Source organism: Macaca nemestrina, chromosome 2 (assembly GCF_043159975.1).
Source record: "Macaca nemestrina isolate mMacNem1 chromosome 2, mMacNem.hap1, whole genome shotgun sequence".
Lineage (NCBI taxonomy): Eukaryota > Metazoa > Chordata > Mammalia > Primates > Cercopithecidae > Macaca > Macaca nemestrina.
In genome coordinates, this window is record NC_092126.1 from 128062694 (window position 1) to 128074737 (window position 12044).

Genomic DNA, 12044 nt, shown 5'->3' on the forward strand with positions numbered 1-12044 from the left:
CACTTTTCACTAATTCTTCTATTTTTTTCAGTCTATATGAGGAGGGCAGATTGGCTTCTTTGATTTGGGAAGACCAGCATGTCTTTGACTGGAATGTGCTTATTTAAAGACTTATTTAAAGTCGTCAGAGGGTGCTGGGGGTAGAAGCAAGCTGAGTTGGGGGTGGAGGTGGGGATTTTGCTAAGAAAATCCATACAGATAGTAATGAACAGAGATTATAATGATCATAGGGGTTAAAATCTGCCTGTTAAGGTCAAGGTTACGTGCAATGAAATTTACCCTTGAATGTCCCTGAAATTGCCCATAAAATACAGCATATAGGTTTTTTTTTTTTTTTTTTTTTTTTTTCTGAATATAGCCCTGGACACTTACCTATATATGAATATATGTATAAATGTCTAATTTGTATAGGACTATATAGAATAAAAATTAGACTACCTAAAATGTACATGTACAGCATTTTAGTCTACTGGTCTGTGGTATGATTTTTACACTTGGTGGATAGTTGGACTTTCATAAGTTGACAGCAAGTTCGGAGGTAGCCCAGGTCGATACATGAGAGAAGACGGCACTGAGCATGTGTGTGTGTACACACGTGTGTTTATTTCAGGTGCCTGAACTCCACTGTTTGCAAGTGAACTGAAGGATAGGAACTGAATCCATCCCCTCTATGGTAATATAACTTTCGTTATTTTTTAATTTCAAAGCAGTTCTTTGATTTACAGCCCTTGCTCTAGCACAGGAATGTCTGTTAGAATATATCCCTTAGAACAGTGGCCCAAGTTCTTCCCTGACCCTGCAAATTCCCCAGGCACACAAGGAAGACAAAAAGCCCTGTAAGCGCCTCTCACACCCAGCCAAGACGTGATCATCCTTTCATGCTGCCTGTCTCTGAAGGCCTGTTCCAGAATCTTCTACCTGAAGGAGACCAAAATGGGCAGCTCTGAGAATGGGCATGGGGAGCTGTGGTGGAATTCTGGGTGGGGCTGAAGGGCACTTTCACATTCTGGCACATTGGAGAGTTGAGGGTATACCGCATCGCTGACAGAGGAGCTTGAAATTCTGACATTTTCTTTCAGCCCTCGTCTCTGGCCCATGGTCTCCTTTCTGTCTGTCTGTCCCTCATGCAGATATCTAAGCAGAGTGAGGAGAGACTTACTAGACCCCTAGCTGAGCTGGTGCAGCTAAAGCACTTGCCCAGAAGTCCACCCCCAACCAAGGGGTGTTTCACACAACTTATTCCTGGGGTCAGGTGGCAGCCATGTGGACAGGCCCAGCCTGGGCTTACACTGCATTTGGATGTCCTTCCCACCAGCTGTCTCAAGCCAGCTCCCTTCCTTAGTCACCTTGGCCAAACTTCTGAAACAATGTGGCAAGCCTCAGGGCTATGAAAACGTTATAACATTAATAGCTAATACTTGTGCTCCTGCTATTTGCCCAGTAGGATACCAACAGCTTTACATTTTTATTTCATTTATGCTTCACAAGAAGTCAGTGAGAAACGGGCCACTACAGTCCCTATTTTATAGATGAACAAACTGAGTCCCCCCTCTCCCCACCCCCATTTTCCCGGAATTTAAATAACTTGCCCAAGATGGCAGAGCCAGTGGGCACAGACTCTGGCGGTCAGATTTCAGAGGCCACATACTTGACCTCTGGGCTCTGCAGCCACTGATGGTTTTCATTGTGGCACCGAGGGCTGAGCTGCTACAGGCTAGAGGGGCTGATCCCACCACCAGCTCAACTTAACATCCCAAGAATTTGACCTTATTCTCACCTTGTTGTTCCAATCTCCCAGTGACGGCACAGCTGGGAGGAAGATGCAGATTTAATGTATGTAAGCTGCCCAATAAATACTAGCTATTTTAACTATAATTAGGGTAAACCAGAGAAAGAGTCCTCTCCATTGCTCACAACAGTGAACTTGATATTGAGACTGATTTTGACCAGTTTTGCCCTTGGAAGTGAGACAGCGTTGCTGTTCTCCAAGTGGTACCAGATATCTAGTTTTACCCTGAAGGACTACAGCTCTCTTTTAGTTTTGCTTGGGGAAAACATTTTATTGCCAAGGAGATTTGGAAAATTGAGGTTTTCTTTTCCACCCACCCCCCACCCCGTAGCTCCCGGCAGAAAAGCAAAAGAAAGTGAGGAATGATTATTTGAGAGCTGAAACAGGGCTATTTGGAAAAGAGAGTGTTATAACTGGCCAGGGTGTGAGCATCCCAGAGAAGACTGGGCCACAGGCCCTGGGGGGCCAGACCGTGGTAGGTATCGAGTGGGAACAGGATATGGCACAATTCCTGAAGTGTGTTTCATGGGACCCTGGTTATTTGGGGGAAATTAAAAGCTGTAACTTGGAAAAGAAGGTTTTGTGGTTGGCTTCATTTAGGTTAGTGGTTCTCAAAATGTGACTCCAGATCGGGGGCATCAGCATCATGTGGGAAATGGTTACAGATGTCAATTTCTGGCCTCTCCTCAGACTGATCATGTGGTGGGTTTTGTTTTGTTTTGTTTTGAGATGGGGTCTCACTCTGTTGCCCAGGCTAGAGTGCAGTGGTACAATCATGGCTCATTGCAGCCTTGACCACCCAGGCTCCTCCTCACCTCTGCCTCCTGAGTAGCTAAGACTACAGGTGCACACCACCACACCCAGCTATTTTTTTTTTTTTTTGGTAGAGATTGGGTCTCCCTGTGTTGCCCAAGCTGGTCTTGAATTCCTGAGATCAAGCAATCCTCCTGCCTCAGCCTTCCGAAGTGCTGGGATTATGGGCACAAGCCACCACATCTAGCCACCTGTTTGTGTTTTAACAAGCCCTGCAGGTGATGGTGATGCACTCGTGAGTTTGAGAACCACTGCTTTAGTGGAATGCTGGCTAAAGTTACACAGGTTTATTTCCTGTATAATTTGGTCCCATCTCACATGCTAATGCTTACTGTGACTCTTCAGGAATGAAATACAATATACTAGCATTTTCTCCCAAATGTGTTGGGCGGTGGAGCATATTTTCAGGAAGCATCGCTAGGAGATGCTTCTCTGGACCACACAGGGGAAGTCAGGCAGCATTTCTCCTGACAGCCGGGGGCTAGAGAGGGCTCAGTCCCAGCTGCCAGATACTCATAAGGAGTACTCGACAGGCCCTGGAGATTAATTTTGAGTTCAGACTCTCTGAGCTGCCAAAGAACACCAAGAATAAGAAAAAAAAAAAAAAAATGCCGACAGGCAATTGTTAAACCCAGCTCCCTCCAGCCCAGGCATCTCCCAAAAGCCTTGGGGAACAGCCCATGTAGTGATCATTCTTTCCATAAGGTGGTGCTCCTGGCTTTAATTATTTTTAGTTTCTGGCTGAAACAGTAGTAACCAGCTAACAAATATAATTTATGTTACAGTTTATCTACATGGGTTTCCTACAATCACATTTTTATTTATTTATTTACTTATTTTTTTAACAGAGTCTCACTCTATCACCCAGGCTGCAGTGCAGCGGCACTAGACAGGCAAATTTTTTGGTTCTGGGTCACTGAAACATACAGTGTATTTCAAAACATCATGTTGTACACAATAAAAATACACAATTTTTATTTGTCAATAGATAAGAAACATAATATATAGATTTTGGAGGGAAGAAATGGGGGAAGAACATAATTTCAGGGCACATTCTAAAGCTCATGCTCTCTCTCTCTCAGCTATCTTTACTCCTTTCAGTGCAAGGAAAAATATTTAATGACTAATTTACAAGTAATCAATATGGCTATTTAATCAGATTTGAGGTCACTGATTGGCTTAGATGGAGAAGAGAGAGAGTGAGATAGCTTTTTTCACAGACACAATCATGGCAGCTAGAAAAAGAGATCAGGAAACAGATTTTCCTGGAATGTCACAATTGGACATTTCTCCTCTTAGGTGAGGGAGGCAGGTTGAGCTGCTTTTTTACATTCTTATTTTGATTAGGTAGAAGTGTTTGCAATAGAGTTTTCAGATTTAGAAAATAAAAATACAGGATGCTTGGCTAAATTTGAATTTCAGATAAACAACATATACATGTTTAGTATAACTATGTCCCATGTAATGGTAACAGTATACTTGTTGTAAACAATGTTCATTGTGTACTTGAAAAAAAAAAAAAAAAGAGAGATGGTGTCTCACTTTGCAGCCCAGCCTGGAATGCAGTGGCGCAATCATGGCTCACTGCCCCCTCAACATCCTGGGCTCAAGGGATCCTCCAACCTCAACCTCCAAGTAGCTGGGACTGCAGGCATGCACCACCACGTCCAGCTGATTTTTAAAGGTTTTGCAAAACCAGGGTCTCACTACCTTGCCCAGGCTGGTCTCGAACTCTTAGGATCAAGCGATCCTCAATGTGTGTTTGAAATTCTAATTTAACTGGGTGTCCTGTATTTTATCTGGCAGTTCTGCCTTGTAAAAATACCCTACTTTCCCAGCTCTCTTCTTTGTCTTCCCCTACCCACATTTCTGAGGCAACCCCAGGCAGGGCTCCTGGCTGAGGTGGGATTGGAGAAATGGGCCATGCTTGGGTAAACTTAAACATATTTTTTCATGAGCCGGGTTTCTGCCCCACACTCTTAGGACTTCAGAGGGAAGGCTGTAAGTGGCAGCGGTTTCTGACCTGGCTGTACATCTGAATCATTTGGGCAGCTTTACATTCTACTCCTGCCAGGGCTCCCCCACCCTCAAGAGATTCTGATTCAGTTCATCTGTGTGGGAAGGACCTGGGAAGGTGCATTTTAAAATTCCTCAGGTGATTCCACTATACACCCAAGGTGAGAAACAGTACACAGTTGACATGCTCCTCAATTTACAATGGGGTTATGTCTCAATAAACACATCTCAAGTCGAAAATACCATTAAGTCAAAAATGCATTTAATATCTCTAACCTTCTGAACACTACAGCCTAGCCTAGCCTACCTTAAATGTACTCAGAACACTTTCATTAGCTTATAGTGGGGCAAAATCATCTAACACAAAGTCTATTTTATAACAAAGTGTTGAATATTTCGTGTAATTGATTGAACACTGTACTGAGTGAAAAACAGAACGGTTGTATGGGTACCCGAAGTAGGGTTTCTACTGTGTGATTTGCTTTTGAACTATGGTGAAGTTGAAAAATCAAGTGGAACCGTCGTTAAGTTGGGAACCGCCTGCACAGCACAGTGCTTCTCAAGCTGTACGTGCCCATCACCACCTACGACCTTGTTCAGCTGTAGACTCTGACTCACTAGGGTCTGGGCCGCAGAACCTGCATTTCCAACACACCCCCAGGTGACACTGATGCACTGCGTAGACCACACCTTGACCAGCCAGATTTTAGAGTGTGAAAAACTTATTATTATAGACCCTGTGTGTGTATCGCTAGCTCTCCAGCTATATCACTTAATAAGTTATCTGTCTTCTAGCTCCATCTGTATTTCAATTATTCTAAACAAAAGAAGAGGTCATTTCCCCTTGGTTCACAGAATGAACTGCAAGCTGGCTAACTGAAAGATGTCTGAGCCACACCCTCGACAGAGGCTTCTTCCTGCTTTTACCTTCCTGGTTAGGTAGTTTTTCTAATTACTTGGATGGTTCTATGTTCACCTCTCGAGGAAGAATTCACCAGAAGTGAACAGGGCTCTCAGACTTTAATCACATGTAAACACTGCACCCTAGGTTTATTTCCTAAATGGTCTTCCTGACACTGCAAAATGGCTTAAGTGGGAAAGCACATTCGTTTGTTCCCTCAGCACCACTACCACAGTTATAAAGACAAGAACGAGAGAAAGAAATCAAAATTCATCTCTCAACCCATCTGTAGAACCTTACCGGAGACTTCTTGATGTCAGAGACAGCGTAATTCCCTTGTGATATCCATCTGGCAGATTCAGTTAAAGAAAGGCCGGTTCCATAAAGGTTGATGCTAAAACGACCCTGGAATACACGACCAACAAGAGATTTTCAGTCCACATGATGTCCCCAACAAAAGCAAAGGCAAAGGTGATACAATAAAAGGTACTTTGGAAAAGGGAAGGATGTTGATTAATTGTGATAGCTACTAATTATTGATTGTATTTAGTTTTGTTTGCCCAGGACCAGCCATTCTTCATGCATCATCTTAATCATCCTCGAAAGAGCTCTATGAAGGAGGTTTTCTTTACAGATGGGGAAACTGAGGCGTGACGGAGGTGATTAACTTCTTCAGGATACGGTAAGAGTCCAACTCACATCCTCCTGACTTCAAAGTCCTTGTTCCATTCGGCCTCCCTAACACAGCAGTCCTGATGTTGCTCACAATTATCAGATTCCTTCAGGAACAAAATGTCACAGTGTAATTTTTCTAACAAGATCTTGGTGCCAAGCTTCCTGGGCTTCCAGCTCCCTGGGGCGATTAGCACACCGCGTACTAAGCACAGCAGGGCGGGACTTCAAAGAGGCGCTTTCCCCAGGACGGTCAGCAGAGGGCAGGGTTGGCCTGCTCAAGACCACCTGGGCCTGGCGGATGCGGCTTCCAGGCTCCGTCTGGTAAGGGACATCTTCCAAACCCCACCGAAGGTGCCTTTCAGAATATGGCCTCTGGTGCCTCTATATTGATTTCTAAAGAGACGGTGCAGAAGAAAGACCCTCTCACTGCTTTCTCCAACTGTCTAACTCTGTCTTTCAAAAACGACTCGCAAAGGCATCTGAAATACTTTCTTCTTGAGGCTTCCTACTCCACAATGAGCAGTTTCAGAGCTAAAAATATTCCACATGAACACTCCTGATTGTTTTCTTTCTAAACCTGACAAGCCAGCCCTTTGTCAAAACAATCTCTTATAAACAAGAAGAGAGGCAAGGAGGAGCTCACAGCTGATCAGACCCACATGTAAATAAAGTTCTTTCACCTGTGATTAGATCCTGGACAGATCTTTTCTCACCTCTTGGAACCTCAGTTTATTCATCTGTAAAATGGAAGGTACTAAAACTCTCTTCCTTCTGAGCACTGTACAGAGGACTAAATGAAATCAGCTAAGGCTGGCACTTAGATATGCAAAAAGATGGCATCTGTCTTACATTTTCTAGTTGCTTTGTAAGTGTTCGTCTGATCTCTTCAATATGAACAGGAAGCTTATTGAGAGCAGGGCCTTACTATTGCTTTGTTTATTGAATCAGCTATGGTTTGTAACATATGACTAGCCACTTAAATATTATATCCTAGCTCCTCAATTAAGATTTCCAGGACTAGGTGTAGCTTAGAGGTCTCTCAATGCCAGTTCCATAAATATTGACTAACAAAAGTTTATAAACATTTCTGGAGTGCTAGATTCCACAAGATAGAGGTGACCAGAGGACTTAGTTTGGACTAAATCAGTGGTTCTCAACAGGGGACGATTTTGACCCCAGGGGAAATTTGGCAGTATCTGAAAACATTTTTGTTTGTCACACTGTGGGGGGCAGGGAGTGGTGCTGCTACTGGCATCTGGTGGGTAGAGACCAAGGATGCTGCTGTGATGCACAGGACAGCCCACAACGGAAAATTCTCCAGCCTGAAATGTCAACAGTGCTGAGGCTGATTGAAAACCTGGTACAAAGGATAGATTTACCCTAGAATCTTGCTCCCTTCTTTACTTGCATGTGACCTCAGGCAAGGAGCCCATCTGTAAAATAGATTAGTAAGACTTAACCTGTGAATAGGAGGTGATTAGCTAGAAGGCATAATGCATGTCACTCATTACCTGGCAGACAGTAGGTAATATTTAAAAAATATTTTTGGGCTGAGTGTGGTGGCTCATGCCTGTAATCCTAGCACTTTGGGAGGCTGAAGCGTGTGGATCATATGAGGTTGGGAGTTCAAGACCAGCCTGGCCCAACGTGGTGAAACCCCATCTCTACTAAAATTGAGAGGTGACAACGTGCTAGCAGCCCTCGCTTGATCTTGGTGCCTCCTCGACCTCAGCGTCCACTCTGGCCGTGCCTGAGGAGCCCTTCAGCCTGCTGCTGCACTATGGGAGCCCCTCTCTGGGCTGGCCAAGGCTGGAGGTGGCTCCCTCTGCTTGCGGGGAGGTGTCAAGGGAGAGGTGCTGGCGGGAACCAGGGCTGTGCGCTGCGCTCGCCGGCCAGCGCGAGCTCAGGGTGGGCATGGGCTAGGCAGGCCCCGCACTCAGAGCGGCCGGCCGGGACCGCTGGCCGTGGGCAGCGAGGTGCTTAGCACCCCAGCCAGCAGCTGCGAAGGGTGCGCCAGGACCCCCAGCACTGCCAGCCCGCCCACGCTGCGTTCGAATTCTTGCCGGGCCTCAGCCGCCTCCCCGCGGGCAGGTCTCTGGACCTGCAGCCTGCCATGCCCAATACCCCCTCCCTGCACCCTCTGGCCCCCCCTCCGCCCACTCCCCCTCCCCGGCAGTGGGCTCCCAGGCAGCCTGAGCCTCCCCAACTGGTGCCGCCCCCTGCTCCATGGCACCCGGTTCCATCCAAAGTCCAAGGGCTGAGGAGTGGGGACTGGCAGGCAGCTCTGCCTGTGGCCCCCCAAGGAGATCCATTAGGTGAAGCCAGCTGGGCTCCTGAGTCAGATGGGGACTTGGAGAACTTTTATGTCTAGCTGGAGAATTATATATGCACCAATCAGCACTCTGTATCTAGCCCGGGGTTTGTGGATGCACCAATCAGCACTCTATATCTAGCTAATCTGGTGGGGACTTAGAGAACCTTTCTGTCTAGCTAAAGGATTGTAAATGCACTAATCAGTGCTCTGTGTCTAGCTCAAGGTTTGTAAACATACCAATCAGCACCCTGTCAAAACGGACCAATCAGCTCTCTGTAAAATGGACCAATCAGCAGGATGTGGGTGGGGTCAGATAAGGGAATAAAAGCAGGCTGCGGGAGGCCACAGTGGCAAACTGCTTCTGCTTTGTTTTTTTGTTCTTCACAGTAAATCTTGTTGCTGCTCACTTTTTGGGTGTGTGCTGCCTTTAAGAGCTGTAACACTGAAGGTCTGCAGCTTGACTCCTGAAGGCAGAGAGACCATGAACCCACCAGACGGAAAAAACTCTGGACAGGTCTGAACATCAGAAGGAATAAACTCGGGACATGCCATCTTTAAGAGCTGTAACACTCACCGCGAGGGTCCACAGCTTCATTCTTGAAGTCAGCGAGACCAAGAACCCACCAATTCCGGACACAAAAATTAGCTGGGCATGGTGGTGCGTGCCTGTAATCCTAGCTACTCGGGAGACTGAGAGGTGGAGGTTGCAGTGAGCCAAGATTATGCAAATGCACTCCAGCATGGGCAACAGAGTATGGCTCTGTGTCAAAATTTTTATGACAATATGCTACAGAGGTTCGTGGTTCTTATGTGGTGGCATGGATGCCGTGCTCAGGTGTTCCTAATTGTAGCTGCACTGAAGCCTCCTCAGACACTGGGTTTTGTATGTTGCATTATTCAATTGGCCATTTTGTTTTCTTTTAGTTTATTTGAGACAGGGTCTCACTGTCACCCAGGCTGGAGTGCAGTGGTGTGATTTTGGCTCACTGCAACCTCTGCCTCCCGGGTTCAAGTGATTCTCATACCTCAGCCTTCCCAGTAGCTGGGACTATAGGTGTGCACCACCAGGCCTAGCTAATTTTTTCTTTGGTAAAGATGGAGTTTCACCATGTTGGCCAGGCTGGTCTTGACCTCAAGTGATCCACCTCCCTCAGCCTCCCAACGTGCTGGGATTACAGGCCTGAGCCACTAGGCCTGCCACCCCCTTCCCCCAAATTTTTTTATCTTACTACAATTTCTGTCCGCAGGAGTGGGTCCACATAATTCAAAGTGCCTAGGCCATCCTAGTGCCAAGAATGCCCCTCTTTTTTCCCTCAATTCTGCTTTCCACTCAGCCTGCCTGTCCCACCTGTACTGCAAGAGAAAGGAGACTTGATCTGCTTTGGCACTGAAGTTTTCGGGAGATTCAGGTTGCTGATCCAGCTTCTTTCTGGACAATGCCCCCAGCCGACCTGGGTGTCCAGTGTCTGAACACGCTCAATATATACGTCTAATAGGTCTGTCTTCCCAGAGGGGTTGAGGAACCCAGATGCAACAGATCATCGTCCTCATTTTCCTTCTGCCCTTTCCAGTTTAGGGATCTGCATTTCAGCAAATGTCCTAGCTGATTGTTAGCACTCTGAAAGTTGAGTTCCACCAGGGAAGACCTAATGTTCTTTTTGCCTCTGCTCTGGGACATCTTTGCCCTTAAGAGCCTTATCTTCAAGGTCTAAAGGGCACATGAGTTGTAAACACTACCTTCTGTTGCCTATTCTAAGGAAGAGGATTAAGAGTTGTACGTTTACTAGATGGTCCCTAAAGGTTTGCAAAAGATGTGCTTAGACCAAAGGATAATCCTGTTTTCTGTTGTACAAGAGCAAATGTTGCAGAAATGTTGCCTGAAAACAGAATCAAAAGACACATCTACTATCATGGATATGAATTCAGACACACTTAGGATCAAATCCAGACTCTACTGAGCAGCAGCTGTGTAGGTTTGGGTAAATCCTCCCAATTTCTACTCCTCACCCTCTTCCTCTTTAGAAAGGAGGCATTTTCATAGAATACTCTGGTGATTTAAATGCTACATGGAGTAGACAATACTGAGTACAGTGACTAAAGCATAGATGCATAATAAATGCTAGCTATTAATACCATCAACAATAACAGTGTCACATCTACTGTCAGGATAAAAAAATTCTGGTTATGTTTCAAGATGAGGGCTATCGGGGAACCCACTCTTATTAATAAATACATCCACAAAGCAATAGTGGTCACTGAGGTAGAAGAAACAAGTTCTCAAACACAACATCATTCTGCTGCGATTTCTGGGCAATCACTAGGTCAAAGGCTGAAGCATCCACTCTGAAGCAGCCTCCACAATTGCGCTTTCTACAAACCTTTTCCTGGAAAACTGATTGGAAAAACTCACATCTTGCATCAGTATAGCTGGTGTTAAATATACATGTCTAAGGAATTGAATTCTTAAAGTACCCAATATGGTTTGAAGAATGAGCTGGGAAAAAATAAATTAGCCTCTCACAAGCTTTGGGTTTTCCCATTTAGGAATTGCTTCATTGTCAGGATTTAGCAAAGCAATCAGTTCATTTGTCTGTGAATTATTAAAATAAATGAATGCAAATTACTTTTCATTTACTTAAGCTTCCCAAAGGATGTGCATAGAGAAACGAGAAAATCCTGAGACATTTGAAGAAAGCAGGACAGGGTCAATATATTAGCCACTAAAATGCAACAGATACCAATGGGGTTTTTGAAGCCATCAATTGCCCTAAAAAACACCGCACTTCAAAAGTTTTCGATTCCTGGGTAATGGAAGAAAGTCTTTTCACCATTATGTCCTTTGTTTATTTTCTTTCTCCCCTGAGAGCTTCCTCTCCCTTCTCTAAAATGTTTAGCAACATTCTTCTAAAGCATGAGGCTGAAAAAACACTTCGTTAAAAGAATGTTCAGATGTGTTTGTCTTTGGACGTTCTCTGTAGTTGGGGGTAAATCCATCCTATGGAGACAGGGCTTGGGATTCTGAGTGCATCACGGAGTCCCAATCTTCAGACTTTTGAAGGTGCACAGGCAAAGTGAGAAACTCTTGACAGAGTTTAACAACAGATTTGTGCAGACCTCCCTCAAACCGAAGAGAAAACTGTGGCCAAGTTCTCCTGTCCAGAATCACTGAATTCATGGTTTGTCCCGCCTTCCAAGGGCAGACCAAATGCCTGCTTTGCAAAGACCAATGCCTGCTTTGCAAAATAAGCCGGAGCTGATTATGACAGCATGTTTCAAAAGACAAGCTAAAACTTGCCACGCCTCTCTCAGGCAAGAAAGTGTAGAACCACAGAATGGGCAGAAAGATTGCTGCTGAGTGGCTCTGCTGAAAAGTCATCCAGCAGAAGATGATGAATTTGCACTTCTTGTCTGAACACTGCAAACTCTGTAGAACTGAAGTAGGGGTAACAGGTTGAGTCAATGACATCCGCAGAGCCCCAAACCTTGGTCCTGGAGGACTTCTAGAATATATTATTATCTCATGGGTCTTCGTTAAC

At 45.2% G+C, this 12044-nt stretch overlaps 1 protein-coding gene across 3 annotated transcripts in view; it reads right to left on the reverse strand.

Annotated features, from left to right (window-relative positions):
* The window catches only part of LOC105483473 (ADAM metallopeptidase with thrombospondin type 1 motif 9), a 176159-nt gene that overhangs the window by 11622 nt on the left and 152493 nt on the right, over window positions 1-12044 (reverse strand). For all 3 annotated transcript variants that reach the window (XM_011744381.3, XM_011744376.3, XM_024793341.2), the window contains one exon: window positions 5820-5924. In XM_011744381.3, the coding sequence (XP_011742683.2) occupies window positions 5820-5924 (105 nt within the window). The remainder of the gene's footprint in view (window positions 1-5819; window positions 5925-12044) is intronic.